At 39.7% G+C, this 19,983-nt stretch overlaps 1 protein-coding gene across 1 annotated transcript in view; it reads right to left on the reverse strand.

Moving 5' to 3' along the window:
• LOC115131720 (ERC protein 2-like) overlaps positions 1-19,983 on the reverse strand; it is a 161,631-nt gene that overhangs the window by 24,253 nt on the left and 117,395 nt on the right. The window contains 4 exon segments of the mRNA XM_065003147.1: positions 1,405-1,625; positions 3,918-3,953; positions 9,637-9,777; positions 10,029-10,169. Coding sequence (XP_064859219.1) covers positions 1,405-1,625; positions 3,918-3,953; positions 9,637-9,777; positions 10,029-10,169 — 539 coding nt within the window.

Here is a 19,983-nt window from a genome sequence, read left to right on the forward strand (position 1 = left end):
GTTACATTACAGCCTAAATCTAAAATGTATTAAATAAATAAAACTCCTCAGCAATCTACACACAACACCCCATAATGACAAAGCAAAAACAGGTTTTTAGAATTTATTTCAAATGTATTAATAAAAAACAGAAATATGTTATAAATACTCAGACCCTTTGCTATGAGACTCGAAATTGAGCTCAGGTGCTTCATGTTTCCATTGATCATCCTTGAGATGTTTCTACAACTTGATTGGAGTCCACCTGTGGTAAATTCAACTGATTGGTTATGATTTGGAAAGTCACACACCTGTCTATATAAGGTCGCACAGTTGACTGTATATCAGAGCAAAATACCAATCCATAAGGTCGTAGGACTTGTCCGTAGAGCTGCGAGACAGTTTGGCCACCTGTCCAAACTAAACAATCAGGGGAGATGGGCCTTGGTCAGGGAGGTGACCAAGAACCTGATGGTCACTCTGACAGAGCTCTAGATTTCCTCTGTAGTGATGGGATAACCTTCCAGAAGGTCATAAGACACATGACCGCCTCTTGGAGTTTGCCAAAAGGAACCTAAAGACTCTCAAACCATGCCAAGATAGAACTCTGTAGCCTGAATGCCAAGCGTCACATCTGGAGGAAACCTGGCACCATCCCTACGGTGAAGCATGGTGGTGACAGCATCATGCTGTGGGGATGTTTTTCAGCAGCTGGGACTGGGAGACTAGTCCGGATCGAGTAAAAGATGAATGGAGAAAAGTACAGAGAGATCCTTGATAAAAACCTGCTCTAGAGCATTCAGGACCTTAGACGGCGACGAAGGTTCACCTTCCAACAGGACAACAATCCTAAGCACACAACCAAGACAACTCAGGAGTGGCTTCGGGACAAGTCTCTGAATGTCGTTGAGTAGCCCAGCCTGAGCCCGGACTTGAACACAATCTAACATCACTGGAGAGACCTGAAAATAGCTGTTCAGCAACAATCCCCATCAACCTGACAGAGCTTGAGAGGATCTGCAGAGAAGAATGGGAGAAACTCTCCAAATACAGGTGTGCCAAGCTTGTAGCATCATACTCCAAAAAACTCCAGGCTGTAATAGCTGCCAAAGATGCTTCAACAAAGTACTGAGTAAGGGGTCTGAATACTTAAGTAAATGTGATTTTTATTTTTTTATTTTTTTATAAATGAGCAAACATTTATAAAAACCCTGTTTTTGCTTTGTCATTATGGGGTATTGTGTGTAGATTGGTGAGTGAAAAAAAAGAAGATGTAATCAAGTTTAGAATAACAAAATGTGGAAAAAGTCAAGGGGTCTGAATACTTTCCGAAGGCACTGTATATACTTGATATATCTGTAAATATAAAGCACTTCCGCTGAGTACCATAGAAATGTAAAGCTAAGGGTAGTATAGCCCAGTTACCTTTCCAGCTCGGCGATCTTCTTATCCCTGTCGTTCTTCTCAGTCTCCACCTCTCGGAGGATGGCTAGTAGCCTATCCACCTCGGCCTGGGCCTTGCCAGACTCCTCCTTATAGTAGGAAACCTCCTTCTCTAGGACCTTGACTCGCTGCTCCCGCTCCACATACTCTGGGTTCCCCCTGGAGCCCACTCCCACCTGCTGCTGCTGGACCTCATGGGCCTTCTGCATGGTCATGGAGAGAAAAAGAAAAAAAAAAAAAAAAACACACACACACACGAATGGAACACACGCACAGACATGCACACACGCACAAACTCTCACAAATAGGAGAAAGGGGAGAGAACCCAGAACAGACAAGCTCAACAGTTAGTGTCTTTTATGAACTTCTCACTCTCCTCTCTCCCTCTTTCCCTCTCTCTGTAATGTATAAATAAAGCATAGTGAACAGGGGAAATCAGTACTGCTATGGCTCATTAGCTCTGACTGAGGCTGTTATTTAGCTCAGTTCTGTGAGACTAGTGTACCATAGCGATTGGAACTAAAGGCTGCTTGTGCCTATTACAATATGCTAATGCTAACTTGAAAAACAAGCAATATAGAACAGTTGAGATTTGTACATCTGTCATTTAGTATCGTTAGTTTTCCTGAGTAGCTTCTTACAGACTTGCTGACCTCAGGACAATAACTTTTTAGGAGCCAAAGTTTACTGTGGGCCAGTTTCCCAGACACAGATTAAGCCTAGTCCTGGTCAAAAGAGCACTTTCAATGGAGAGTCAACATTTAGCATAAATTCCCTTTAGTCTAGAAGCAGGATTAATCTAGGTTGGGGAAACAGGCCATGTGTGTATAGGAAGGACAGGACCAGGGCCTGTAACCACAAAGCATCTCCCAGTAGGAGTGCTGATCTGGGATCAGGTCCTTATCTGTCCATATAATCATATTCATTATGATCTAAAATATTAAACTGATCCTAGATCAGCACTCCTACTCTGAGCCCTGTCCTTCCTGTTATAATCACTTGGTAGAATCACTCATTTCTGCTCTCATGTATCTCTGGATAATCACACCTGATCACCTCTAGTGTGTCTAAGTCACTGAAAGAGGAAAGGCTTTTGACCACCAGTCAGTAAAAACTGAACAGCTTGAGTCATCTTTCAAACACACAGAATTACACAACACATCTGAGACATCACATCGACAACGCTGACAGTCACAGAGCAACACAACAGTCCCAACACAACGGACCTAACACAACAGACCAACACAACAGACCCAGCACAACAGACCAACACAACAGACCAACACAACAGAGCAACACAACAGACCCAACAGAGCAACACAACAAAGCAACACAATAGACCCAACAGAGCAACACAACAGACCAATACAACAGACCAACACAACAGAGCAACACAACACAGAGCATGACTAGATAAATATAGACCCCCACAGTGAGCCACGTCAACCATTACCAGTGTTAGAAGGTTAATATTAGGCCTCTGTTCTATTGACCACTTATTAACATGGAGACAGTGAAGGGGGCCAAACAGTGACGAGCAAACAAAGCATGCGATAATAAGGAGGACAAATCATAGCATGCAAACCAACACAGCTGGGAAGACAATCTTTGCAATGCTTTCCACATGAACAGATTTAGGTCAATCCAGCAGTGACAACCAGTGACATATTTCAAGCATGAGGAGTAAAGTGAGCACCAACAGTTTGGGGGGAATCTAAAGGTCTCAGAAGTGTGTGGCGTGTACCTCTAGGACTTGCCTGTGGGCCCTGCTCAAAAGTAGCACACTATGTAGGGAGTAGGCTGCTGTTTGGGACACAGCTCTATAGGCCCTATACAGGTATGCAAGGCCTACAGTTAGATAAAAAATGTGTTGATTATTAATTCTGAGTTTGTTAAAATAATGGTACAGAGCTGACTGATATCTTGGTATCTTACTATCAGTCATGATGCCGGTTGTGAGAACACTATAGAAAAAGAAACTATCCGTAACTTTCAGTTAACTAAGCTTTTTTTGCTATGAAGCTTTGTAAGAAACATTCGACCACAGTAAAAAACACATTATATCACCATTGTACAGGTCTTTGTACAATTCTTTCTAACAGAGACCAATGGTTGAGCAACGACAGTAGGTTAGGCTATCAAGATGTAAATAAATAGAACCGCAACTGTGTGGTCATACAGATTAAAGCTGTTAAGATAAACGCTAAGCTAAATGCTAAGCTAAATGCTCACTTCACACTCTGTTCACTCAGAACAGAGGCTGATGTGCGTGCAGTTGGAGAGCTAAATCATACTTATACAGTGTAAAGATCAACATGCATCTACATTATCTGAAAGAGATACCAGGGACAGTGGGACTGAGACCATGTGGCCATGACACGATTACTCACTAGCTAGCTAGCATGTTCCAGGGTTTTAGAGTAGCTTTTGGTGGGTGTCCTCATGCTTTCAATATGTGCCACCACAGAGAGCTCCAGATGGAGCAAAGGACTTACAGGGTTGTTCATCTGAGTGAACAGCTGCTCTGCTTGCTACATTGCAAAGGAAGGTGGTGAAGGGGGAGACGAGGAGGGAGGGGGAGGGGGGAGATCGGGGAAGATAGCATTAGCATGTAGCTCCGTTAGCCAGAGGAGAGTAGAAACAGCAGGATCCGGGGAGAACAGACTAGCCTGGTACCAGATCTGTTCATCCCAAACAGACAATGACCAAAGGAGTTGGCAAGACAGCACGAACAGTTCTGGGACCAGGCTAAGAAAAATTATGTTACATGTTAGCCTACATGTTACATGTTAAAGGAGTGTCAATATAGAGAACTTGTTTAATGTACATGTTGAACAGTATGTTGAGACCATAGAAATAAAATTACACCCAATTTGGAAGCCGTTTCATCCATCACGGAACATTGACTTGATTTTGTAATTGGATTTCTATGGTTGAGACAGCTAGGACCACTGGACAGGAACCGAAGAAGGAGTAGGGGGATGAGGAGTGAGGAGTGAGGAGTATACAGAATGGGTGGTTATGGGACAGAAAGACACAAAGAGGAGATCTGATGAGATGCTCCCCATCTCAGGGGTTCTACGGTGTTGTAGGAACATTATCTGAACGTTATCCAGACATAACGATTTCCACTAGTTACCACAGCAACAAAGTCAAAATTGTCTGTATGTCACCCGTTTCAGGAAACAAGGCGTATGTTCCGGGTCACTACCTCACACGAGAGACATTTAAATGTCATCTTTAAAATGCCTTCTAGAACATGTGAACTTTCATGTGCCTTAATAACAAACATGTATGCCATCTGTAAATACCAATAAAATTGTTAAATTACGAGCCTAGTTGGTTTAGCCACAGAAAAGCCGGTGTAACAGATGTGAAATGGCTAGCTAGTTAGCGGCTGGTTAGTATGTGTAGGTAATCCTGTCTAACGTGGCTTTAAAAATATATATATATATTGCTTAGTAGAACTGCATAAGTGTTGCTCTCCACTTTCTGGAGGACAGAGTTTTGAAAAGTTGCGTTATGCTAATGCGTTTGAGGCTATGATTACGCTCCCGGATACGGGTTTGCTAGTCGCAAGAAGTTAAAGTGTACTGTTATCTAGCTAGCTAACGTTAGCTGGCTTGCTAGCTAACATTAGTTGGCTAGCTCGCTAGCTAACATTACGTGCATGATCTTATTATTCGTATCGCAGAGCCATTTGCTTTGCTTGTTATAGCCTACCTTTAGCTAACATTGAACCTGGTTAGCTACCTACAGATGCCTTAGGGGTACTAATATCATGAATTGTGATTATGGTTCATTGTTTAGCTAGCTACATGTCTTAACAAAAGACTCCACTATGCAAGTGTCAATTTTAATAGAATTTCACTGCGACAACTGTTAGCCAGTTAGCTTGGGTGCGTGACTGCTGTTTTTAGGACAGAACGCTCAGATGAAGCCTTAAAGAAATTGGTAGAGCTCAAGCTTAAGAGGGTGTGAATGATGCTGAATGAGTGAAGACAAAGAAGAGCTCTCCAGTAGATACCAAAACATTCAAAGGCCATTTTCTCAAAAGTGATGCTACAAGTTCATTCGAAGCAGAATTACTTTCCCATTGTTCCTCAAATGCATTGTATGATATACTATTTTGTAGCTCTGTGTCTCTGCTTTTATTCAATGTAAAAAAACATAATTAAACATTTTGTTACATAATACCGAATCAAGCCGGTCGCTCACATATTGTAAAAATGTATGAAAACAAAAATGTATTTAAGGTTAGGGTTAGGCTTAAGGTTAGCATTGGGTTTAAGGTTAGGGTTGAGGTTAGGGCTCGGTTTAAAATATATTAAGAAGCGAAACGGTAGAAATAGGCAGGGTTTATTACTTTGCGATTGTGGTAACTAGTGACGACCAGACATAACTGGTCCAATAGTATCCCGTTAGTAAATGCAGAAAACTCTGATCCGGGTTTTACATTCAATCACTATAGGTGATTGGTCAAAACCAAATGATTTGATTGCGTTGATAAGAGGGTTATAACAAACAGAGAATTTATGGGGGATTGGACGTTTTCACAATGTTCCTACAGCGTTGTATATGGATGTGCTAATAGTAGCAGCAGCAGCATTGAATAAAGGATGTGTGTTGGCAGGGACTGATGAGGTTGTATATATTAGACATGCTAATAGTAGAGAATGCTCTAAAATTATCCACCAGGGTTTGATTCAAGTTCAATCAAAGGCAGTCAATTCAGGATGTAAATTTAAATTCCAATTCAATAATTGATCAAAAAACCATCTACTGTATTTTCAATACATTCTCAATAAACTAAAAGCTATTAACTTCTTGAGTGAAGGGGGCAGGATTTTCGTTTTTGGCTAAAAAATTTACCCATTTGAAACGGCCTATTTCTCAGGCCCAGAAACTAGAATATGTATATAATTGACAGATTAGGAAAGAAAACACTCTAAAGTTTCCAAAACTGTCAAAATATTGTAAAACTATGTGAAATTGTGAAAACTCCATATTCCATAGCTTGCCTTTGCACTATTTAAAGGGATATCAACCAGATTCCTTTTCCTATTTCTTCCTAAAGGTGTCGACAGTCTTTAAACATAGTTTCAGGCTTTTATTTTGAAAAATGAGCGAGAAAGATAACATCGTGTCATTGTATGGCCTTGTGCCAACAGCGTTTTGCTTGGCGTAACAGAGTTTGGGCAGCCATTGCCTTTCCCTCTCCTACTGAAAAGGATAGTTGCGGTTGATATATTATTGATTATATATTTTAACGAAGATCCCCTATTCCGCCCTTTAATTGCTGTGTGTGCTCTTAGAAGTGTGAGTATGGGGTGGTACCTAGCGGACTGACTAAGGGCAGGAGAGGGTTGGCGGTTTTTGGGAATATTAGGGACTCTGAGCTGCATCATAGTCTTGGTCATCTTTCTGATACATTCAGATCCACCACCTTCCTGTACTAATTATATGATGCCGTTATCATTGATAAGAAGTAAAACATAAACTATATAATACACTGACCATCAAGGATGAGTGACTTACAGAATAGGAGTCAAATAAGTTATCGGAGAACTCTGGGGTGGATACCTCACTGACTGGGTGGTTCAACAGTATGTTTGGAAAATTGATTTTTTTAAATAATTACTGTGTTATCAGCTGCTTTCACCTGTATGAGTGTGTTGGTGTTGTGTGGTTGCTGTTTGATTCCTAGTGTGAGAGGTTTAATTACCAGGACTCTAGCGAGATCGATGACGCAACAAGTGATGAGGTGACAACTACATGCCTCCAAGCCTAGTAGATGCCACTGATTCCTTCAACCATGAGGAGCCCATGCTGGATGAGACGATCTTCAATGTTTAGACAGACTGTTTATTTAATGAAGATTATAATGAAAATCATAAAAAGAAGAGTTATTATTGGATATAGGCCTAGAACAGTCGTTGATGAGTATATGATGTAAATACATGTATTGGTTTTGTTTGCTTTTGTGTGACATTTATAATTCCAATAAAGGTTGAAATATCAGTGTGTAATATTTAGTTAAAGGGTTGATTGATAAGATCAGTTATATGTTTAAAGTAATGACTAAAGGATTCCACCCTGAAAGCATATAATTGTATAAAATGTGTTAAGAGTCATAGTGCAGGAGTAATAAAATTACTGTTTTTGCATTTTTGACTTCAGAACATTCTCTGAATAAAGAACCAACCTTTTGCAGAAATCTGGGACTTTGCCTAATTCTTATTAACCCTAGCTTTACAACCTAGGGGGGATTGGTCAAAGTTATAGTGATTGTTATGATCTTTTGGATTGAAAATTCTTGTGACAGTGGTTTAAAGGAAAATTCAGTATTTTCCAACCTAATGTAAGATGGTTCCTCGTACTGAAAGTAGTCTACGGGCCAGGATAATCTGTAATACATGGTTTGGTTTTCTTTAAACAGCCACTACAAACTTCAGCTAATTTTAGCCACAGCTAGCTTGGATTGCGTCCTACCTGACAGGTCGCTCCTACCAGGTGGCGTGGCGAGAATCTGTCTCCTCACCACGCGCTCTCACCACTGGCGTCCCCCAGGGCTCTGTTCTAGGCCCTCTCCTATTCTCGCTATACACCAAGTCACTTGGCTCTGTCATAACCTCACATGGTCTCTCCTATCATTGCTATGCAGACAACACACAATTAATCTTCTCCTTTCCCCCTTCTGATGACCAGGTGGCGAATCGCATCTCTGCATGTCTGGCAGACATATCAGTGTGGATGACGGATCACCACCTCAAGCTGAACCTCGGCAAGACGGAGCTGCTCTTCCTCCCGGGGAAGGACTGCCCGTTCCATGATCTCGCCATCACGGTTGACAACTCCATTGTGTCCTCCTCCCAGAGCGCTAAGAACCTTGGCGTGATCCTGGACAACACCCTGTCGTTCTCAACTAACATCAAGGCGGTGGCCCGTTCCTGTAGGTTCATGCTCTACAACATCCGCAGAGTACGACCCTGCCTCACACAGGAAGCGGCGCAGGTCCTAATCCAGGCACTTGTCATCTCCCGTCTGGATTACTGCAACTCGCTGTTGGCTGGGCTCCCTGCCTGTGCCATTAAACCCCTACAACTCATCCAGAACGCCGCAGCCCGTCTGGTGTTCAACCTTCCCAAGTTCTCTCACGTCACCCCGCTCCTCCGCTCTCTCCACTGGCTTCCAGTTGAAGCTCGCATCCGCTACAAGACCATGGTGCTTGCCTACGGAGCTGTGAGGGGAACGGCACCTCAGTACCTCCAGGCTCTGATCAGGCCCTACACCCAAACAAGGGCACTGCGTTCATCCACCTCTGGCCTGCTCGCCTCCCTACCACTGAGGAAGTACAGTTCCCGCGCAGCCCAGTCAAAACTGTTCGCTGCTCTGGCCCCCCAATGGTGGAACAAACTCCCTCACGACGCCAGGACAGCGGAGTCAATCACCACCTTCCGGAGACACCTGAAACCCCACCTCTTTCAGGAATACCTAGGATAGGATAAAGTAATCCTTCTCACCCCCCTTAAAAGATTTAGATGCACTATTGTAAAGTGGCTGTTCCACTGGATGTCTTAAGGTGAACGCACCAATTTGTAAGTCGCTCTGGATAAGAGCGTCTGCTAAATGACTTAAATGTAAATGTCTAGCTAAAAAGCAACGGAAGTGATAGGGGCAAACACGCAATACTGAACTTCCCTTTTAATGTGACTATCCATGCCAGCTGGACTTGATGCAGGGGAAAGTAAAAGTCTTCATCAGCCATAACACTGTCTACATACTGCAGGTTTAGACTGAATTGTAAAAATGCAATTGAAGGTAAGCAGATTAGTAGAAGACATTATCATGGTATAAAAGGGATCTCTTCCACTTGTTTCCTTGAACCATTTAACCTAATACTTGCTGAACTGTGCACAATGCACTGTAGGTTTCTCACTGTTACCAAACACTGTAAGTAAGCTCTGTACCATACAGTGTTACTATAAATCCTTGCCATCCCTTTAACAGGGATTCTAACAGTGATTTTAACTGACAGACTAAATCATTGAGGCCGTCCCAAATGAGTTGTTCAGGTGGTCATTGCTAGTTTACATAATAGACATCAGAATGAAACCGCAAAGGCCTCTGGGAGTATGCTGTATTTTTGAGTCCCAGACATGCATTCCCCACTTTCATTTACACTTTTAAGTTGTGCAGTGCTAGGACACCTACCTTCTGTAACTGTGTCTCCAACTTGCTACACTCCTCTTTCTTCTGCTCAATGGCCATCTCCAGAGACTTGAGCTTGGATTCTTTCTTCAGGCTGGAGGAGGCCAGGGAGGAGGCATGCTCCTTCAGGTCAATGAGACAGGACTTCAGGGGGACAGACAGGGACAGCACTGACAGTTAGGACCAGTCCAGACCAGGTGGCACAGCACAGTAAAAACACTGAACAGTCCTAACTGGGTCACGCTACCAGAGGGAGCAGCGTTCCATGTATTTGAAAGGGTACAGTTATTTTGCTCACTGTTCACTGCCAATTGTTCATGCAATACACATGTACTGTATATTCACACAAACAAATACACACGCACACCCACACGCACACACACACAAACACTGACCTCCTTCTCTGTTAATTCCATATGGAGGGTGTTGACTTTATCCTTGAGGTCCTTGTTCTCCTTCTTATAGGACTCCACCTCGCCAATCCTCTCATTGTCCTCCCTCGCTCTCTGCTCCTTCAGTCTCTCTATTATCCGCTCCTGAGAGAGACACACATACACACATCAACACATTATGTCCACCATCAACACATTATGTCCACTATCAACACATTATGTCCACCATCAACACATTATGTCCACCATCAACACATTATGTCCACTATCAACACATTATGTCCACCATCAACACATTATGTCCACCATCAACACATTATGTCTACCATCAACACATTATGTCCACTATCAACACATTATGTCCACCATCAACACATTATGTCCACCATCAACACATTATGTCCACTATCAACACATTATGTCCACTATCAACACATTATGTCCACCATCAACACATTATGTCCACCATCAACACATTATGTCCACCATCAACACATTATGTCCACTATCAACACATTATGTCCACCATCAACACATTATGTCCACCATCAACACATTATGTCCACCATCAACACATTATGTCCACCATCAACACATTATGTCCACCATCAACACATTATGTCTACCATCAACACATTATGTCTACCATCAACACATTATGTCTACCATCAACACATTATGTCCACCATCAACACATTATGTCCACCATCAACACATTATGTCCACCATCAACACATTATGTCTACCATCAACACATTATGTCCACCATCAACACATTATGTCTACCATCAACACATTATGTCTACCATAAACACATTATGTCTACCATCAACACATTATGTCCACCATCAACACATTATGTCCACTATCAACACATTATGTCCACCATCAACACATTATGTCTACCATCAACACATTATGTCCACTATCAACACATTATGTCCACCATCAACACATTATGTCTACCATAAACACATTATGTCTACCATCAACACATTATGTCCACCATCAACACATTATGTATACCATCAACACATTATGTCCACCATCAACACATTATGTCTACCATCAACACATTATGTCTACCATCAACACATTATGTCCACTATCAACACATTATGTCCACCATCAACACATTATGTCTAGCACAACACATTATGTCTACCATAAACACATTATGTCTAACACAACACATTATGTCTAACACAACACATTATGTCCACCATCAACACATTATGTCCACCATCAACACATTATGTCCACTATCAACACATTATGTCCACCATCAACACATTATGTCCACCATCAACACATTATGTCTACCATCAACACATTATGTCCACCATCAACACATTATGTCCACCATCAACACATTATGTCTACCATCAACACATTATGTCCACTATCAACACATTATGTCCACTATCAACACATTATGTCCACCATCAACACATTATGTCCACTATCAACACATTATGTCCACCATCAACACATTATGTCTACCATCAACACATTATGTCCACCATCAACACATTATGTCCACTATCAACACATTATGTCTACCATCAACACATTATGTCCACCATCAACACATTATGTCCACCATCAACACATTATGTCCACCATCAACACATTATGTCCACCATCAACACATTATGTCCACCATCAACACATTATGTCCACCATCAACACATTATGTCCACCATCAACACATTATGTCTACCATCAACACATTATGTCTACCATCAACACATTATGTCCACTATCAACACATTATGTCCACTATCAACACATTATGTCCACCATCAACACATTATGTCTAGCACAACACATTATGTCTACCATAAACACATTATGTCTACCATCAACACATTATGTCCACCATCAACACATTATGTCCACCATCAACACATTATGTCCACTATCAACACATTATGTCCACCATCAACACATTATGTCTAGCACAACACATTATGTCCACCATCAACACATTATGTCTACCATCAACACATTATGTCCACCATCAACACATTATGTCCACCATCAACACATTATGTCCACTATCAACACATTATGTCCACCATCAACACATTATGTCTAGCACAACACATTATGTCCACCATCAACACATTATGTCCACCATCAACACATTATGTCTACCATAAACACATTATGTCTACCATCAACACATTATGTCTACCATCAACACATTATGTCTACCATCAACACATTATGTCTACCATCAACACATTATGTCTACCATCAACACATTATGTCCACCATCAACACATTATGTCCACCATCAACACATTATGTCTACCATAAACACATTATGTCCACCATCAACACATTATGTCCACTATCAACACATTATGTCTACCATCAACACATTATGTCCACCATCAACACATTATGTCCACTATCAACACATTATGTCTACCATCAACACATTATGTCCACCATCAACACATTATGTCTACCATCAACACATTATGTCCACCATCAACACATTATGTCCACCATCAACACATTATGTCCACCATCAACACATTATGTCTACCATCAACACATTATGTCCACCATCAACACATTATGTCTAGCACAACACATTATGTCTACCATAAACACATTATGTCTAACACAACACATTATGTCTAACACAACACATTATGTCTACCATAAACACATTATGTCTACCATCAACACATTATGTCTACCATCAACACATTATGTCTACCATCAACACATTATGTCTACCATCAACACATTATGTCTACCATCAACACATTATGTCCACCATCAACACATTATGTCCACCATCAACACATTATGTCTACCATAAACACATTATGTCCACCATCAACACATTATGTCCACTATCAACACATTATGTCTACCATCAACACATTATGTCCACCATCAACACATTATGTCCACTATCAACACATTATGTCTACCATCAACACATTATGTCCACCATCAACACATTATGTCTACCATCAACACATTATGTCCACCATCAACACATTATGTCCACCATCAACACATTATGTCCACCATCAACACATTATGTCTACCATCAACACATTATGTCCACCATCAACACATTATGTCTAGCACAACACATTATGTCTACCATAAACACATTATGTCTAACACAACACATTATGTCTAACACAACACATTATGTCCACCATCAACACATTATGTCTACCATCAACACATTATGTCTATCATCAACACATTATGTCTAGCACAACACATTATGTCCACCATCAACACATTATGTCCACCATCAACACATTATGTCCACCATCAACACATTATGTCCACCATCAACACATTATGTCCACCATCAACACATTATGTCTACCATCAACACATTATATCTATCATCAACACATTATGTCTAGCACAACACATTATGTCTACCATCAACACATTATGTCTACTATCAACATATTATGTCTACCATCAACACATTATGTCCACCATCAACACATTATGTCTACCATCAACACATTATATCTATCATCAACACATTATGTCTAGCACAACACATTATGTCCACCATCAACACATTATGTCCACCATCAACACATTATGTCCACCATCAACACATTATGTCTACCATCAACACATTATGTCCACCATCAACACATTATGTCTACCATAAACACATTATGTCTAACACAACACATTATGTCTAACACAACACATTATGTCCACCATCAACACATTATGTCTACCATCAACACATTATGTCTATCATCAACACATTATGTCTAGCACAACACATTATGTCCAAAATCAACACATTATGTCCACCATCAACACATTATGTACACCATCAACACATTATGTCCACCATCAACACATTATGTCTACCATCAACACATTATGTCTATCATCAACACATTATGTCTAGCACAACACATTATGTCTACCATCAACACATTATGTCTAGCACAACACATTATGTCCACCATCAACACATTATGTCCACCATCAACACATTATGTCCACTATCAACACATTATGTCCACCATCAACACATTATGTCTAGCACAACACATTATGTCTACCATAAACACATTATGTCCACGATCAACACATTATGTCTAGCACAACACATTATGTCCACCATCAACACATTATGTCCACCATCAACACATTATGTCTACCATCAACACATTATGTCCACCATCAACACATTATGTCTACCATCAACACATTATGTCTACCATAAACACATTATGTCTACCATCAACACATTATGTCCACCATCAACACATTATGTCCACTATCAACACATTATGTCCACCATCAACACATTATGTCTACCATCAACACATTATGTCCACTATCAACACATTATGTCCACCATCAACACATTATGTCTACCATAAACACATTATGTCTACCATCAACACATTATGTCCACCATCAACACATTATGTATACCATCAACACATTATGTCCACCATCAACACATTATGTCTACCATCAACACATTATGTCTACCATCAACACATTATGTCCACTATCAACACATTATGTCCACCATCAACACATTATGTCTAGCACAACACATTATGTCTACCATAAACACATTATGTCTAACACAACACATTATGTCTAACACAACACATTATGTCCACCATCAACACATTATGTCCACCATCAACACATTATGTCCACTATCAACACATTATGTCCACCATCAACACATTATGTCCACCATCAACACATTATGTCTACCATCAACACATTATGTCCACCATCAACACATTATGTCCACCATCAACACATTATGTCTACCATCAACACATTATGTCCACTATCAACACATTATGTCCACTATCAACACATTATGTCCACCATCAACACATTATGTCTAGCACAACACATTATGTCTACCATAAACACATTATGTCTACCATCAACACATTATGTCCACCATCAACACATTATGTCCACCATCAACACATTATGTCCACTATCAACACATTATGTCCACCATCAACACATTATGTCTAGCACAACACATTATGTCCACCATCAACACATTATGTCCACCATCAACACATTATGTCTACCATCAACACATTATGTCCACCATGAACACATTATGTCCACTATCAACACATTATGTCTACCATCAACACATTATGTCCACCATCAACACATTATGTCTACCATCAACACATTATGTCCACCATCAACACATTATGTCCACCATCAACACATTATGTCCACCATCAACACATTATGTCTACCATCAACACATTATGTCCACCATCAACACATTATGTCTACCATAAACACATTATGTCTAACACAACACATTATGTCTAACACAACACATTATGTCCACCATCAACACATTATGTCTACCATCAACACATTATGTCTATCATCAACACATTATGTCTAGCACAACACATTATGTCCAAAATCAACACATTATGTCCACCATCAACACATTATGTCCACCATCAACACATTATGTCCACCATCAACACATTATGTCCACCATCAACACATTATGTCTACCATCAACACATTATGTCTATCATCAACACATTATGTCTAGCACAACACATTATGTCTACCATCAACACATTATGTCTAGCACAACACATTATGTCCACCATCAACACATTATGTCTACTATCAACATATTATGTCTAGCACAACACATTATGTCCACCATCAACACATTATGTCCACTATCAACACATTATGTCTACCATAAACACATTATGTCTACCATCAACACATTATGTCCACCATCAACACATTATGTCCACTATCAACACATTATGTCCACCATCAACACATTATGTCTACCATCAACACATTATGTCCACCATCAACACATTATGTCCACTATCAACACATTATGTCCACCATCAACACATTATGTCTACCATCAACACATTATGTCCACCATCAACACATTATGTCCACTATCAACACATTATGTCTACCATCAACACATTATGTCCACCATCAACACATTATGTCCACCATCAACACATTATGTCCACCATCAACACATTATGTCCACCATCAACACATTATGTCCACCATCAACACATTATGTCCACCATCAACACATTATGTCTACCATCAACACATTATGTCTACCATCAACACATTATGTCCACTATCAACACATTATGTCCACTATCAACACATTATGTCCACCATCAACACATTATGTCTAGCACAACACATTATGTCTACCATAAACACATTATGTCTACCATCAACACATTATGTCCACCATCAACACATTATGTCCACCATCAACACATTATGTCCACTATCAACACATTATGTCCACCATCAACACATTATGTCTAGCACAACACATTATGTCCACCATCAACACATTATGTCTACCATCAACACATTATGTCCACCATCAACACATTATGTCCACCATCAACACATTATGTCCACTATCAACACATTATGTCCACCATCAACACATTATGTCTAGCACAACACATTATGTCCACCATCAACACATTATGTCCACCATCAACACATTATGTCTACCATAAACACATTATGTCTACCATCAACACATTATGTCTACCATCAACACATTATGTCTACCATCAACACATTATGTCTACCATCAACACATTATGTCTACCATCAACACATTATGTCCACCATCAACACATTATGTCCACCATCAACACATTATGTCTACCATAAACACATTATGTCCACCATCAACACATTATGTCCACTATCAACACATTATGTCTACCATCAACACATTATGTCCACCATCAACACATTATGTCCACTATCAACACATTATGTCTACCATCAACACATTATGTCCACCATCAACACATTATGTCTACCATCAACACATTATGTCCACCATCAACACATTATGTCCACCATCAACACATTATGTCCACCATCAACACATTATGTCTACCATCAACACATTATGTCCACCATCAACACATTATGTCTAGCACAACACATTATGTCTACCATAAACACATTATGTCTAACACAACACATTATGTCTAACACAACACATTATGTCTACCATAAACACATTATGTCTACCATCAACACATTATGTCTACCATCAACACATTATGTCTACCATCAACACATTATGTCTACCATAAACACATTATGTCCACCATCAACACATTATGTCCACTATCAACACATTATGTCTACCATCAACACATTATGTCCACCATCAACACATTATGTCCACTATCAACACATTATGTCTACCATCAACACATTATGTCCACCATCAACACATTATGTCTACCATCAACACATTATGTCCACCATCAACACATTATGTCCACCATCAACACATTATGTCCACCATCAACACATTATGTCTACCATCAACACATTATGTCCACCATCAACACATTATGTCTAGCACAACACATTATGTCTACCATAAACACATTATGTCTAACACAACACATTATGTCTAACACAACACATTATGTCCACCATCAACACATTATGTCTACCATCAACACATTATGTCTATCATCAACACATTATGTCTAGCACAACACATTATGTCCACCATCAACACATTATGTCCACCATCAACACATTATGTCCACCATCAACACATTATGTCCACCATCAACACATTATGTCCACCATCAACACATTATGTCTACCATCAACACATTATATCTATCATCAACACATTATGTCTAGCACAACACATGTCTACCATCAACACATTATGTCTACTATCAACATATTATGTCTAGCACAACACATTATGTCCACCATCAACACATTATGTCCACTATCAACACATTATGTCTACCATCAACACATTATGTCCACCATCAACACATTATGTCCACCATCAACACATTATGTCCACCATCAACACATTATGTCCACCATCAACACATTATGTCTAGCACAACACATTATGTCTACCATAAACACATTATGTCTAACACAACACATTATGTCTAACACAACACATTATGTCCACCATCAACACATTATGTCCACCATCAACACATTATGTCCACTATCAACACATTATGTCCACCATCAACACATTATGTCCACCATCAACACATGATGTCCACCATCAACACATTATGTCCACCATCAACACATTATGTCTACCATCAACACATTATGTCTACCATCAACACATTATGTCCACTATCAACACATTATGTCCACTATCAACACATTATGTCCACCATCAACACATTATGTCTAGCACAACACATTATGTCTACCATAAACACATTATGTCTACCATCAACACATTATGTCCACCATCAACACATTATGTCCACCATCAACACATTATGTCCACTATCAACACATTATGTCTAGCACAACACATTATGTCTACCATAAACACATTATGTCTAACACAACACATTATGTCCACCATCAACACATTATGTCTAGCACAACACATTATGTCCACCATTAACACATTATGTCCACCATCAACACATTATGTCTACCATCAACACATTATGTCCACCATCAACACATTATGTCTACCATCAACACATTATGTCCACTATCAACACATTATGTCCACTATCAACACATTATGTCCACCATCAACACATTATGTCTAGCACAACACATTATGTCTACCATAAACACATTATGTCTACCATCAACACATTATGTCCACCATCAACACATTATGTCCACCATCAACACATTATGTCCACTATCAACACATTATGTCCACCATCAACACATTATGTCTAGCACAACACATTATGTCCACCATCAACACATTATGTCTACCATCAACACATTATGTCCACCATCAACACATTATGTCCACCATCAACACATTATGTCCACTATCAACACATTATGTCCACCATCAACACATTATGTCTAGCACAACACATTATGTCCACCATCAACACATTATGTCCACCATCAACACATTATGTCTACCATAAACACATTATGTCTACCATCAACACATTATGTCTACCATCAACACATTATGTCTACCATCAACACATTATGTCTACCATCAACACATTATGTCTACCATCAACACATTATGTCCACCATCAACACATTATGTCCACCATCAACACATTATGTCTACCATAAACACATTATGTCCACCATCAACACATTATGTCCACTATCAACACATTATGTCTACCATCAACACATTATGTCCACCATCAACACATTATGTCCACTATCAACACATTATGTCTACCATCAACACATTATGTCCACCATCAACACATTATGTCTACCATCAACACATTATGTCCACCATCAACACATTATGTCCACCATCAACACATTATGTCCACCATCAACACATTATGTCTACCATCAACACATTATGTCCACCATCAACACATTATGTCTAGCACAACACATTATGTCTACCATAAACACATTATGTCTAACACAACACATTATGTCTAACACAACACATTATGTCTACCATAAACACATTATGTCTACCATCAACACATTATGTCTACCATCAACACATTATGTCTACCATCAACACATTATGTCTACCATAAACACATTATGTCCACCATCAACACATTATGTCCACTATCAACACATTATGTCTACCATCAACACATTATGTCCACCATCAACACATTATGTCCACTATCAACACATTATGTCTACCATCAACACATTATGTCCACCACCAACACATTATGTCTACCATCAACACATTATGTCCACCATCAACACATTATGTCCACCATCAACACATTATGTCCACCATCAACACATTATGTCTACCATCAACACATTATGTCCACCATCAACACATTATGTCTAGCACAACACATTATGTCTACCATAAACACATTATGTCTAACACAACACATTATGTCTAACACAACACATTATGTCCACCATCAACACATTATGT

Source organism: Oncorhynchus nerka, linkage group LG2 (genome assembly GCF_034236695.1).
Source record: "Oncorhynchus nerka isolate Pitt River linkage group LG2, Oner_Uvic_2.0, whole genome shotgun sequence".
Classification (NCBI taxonomy): domain Eukaryota; kingdom Metazoa; phylum Chordata; class Actinopteri; order Salmoniformes; family Salmonidae; genus Oncorhynchus; species Oncorhynchus nerka.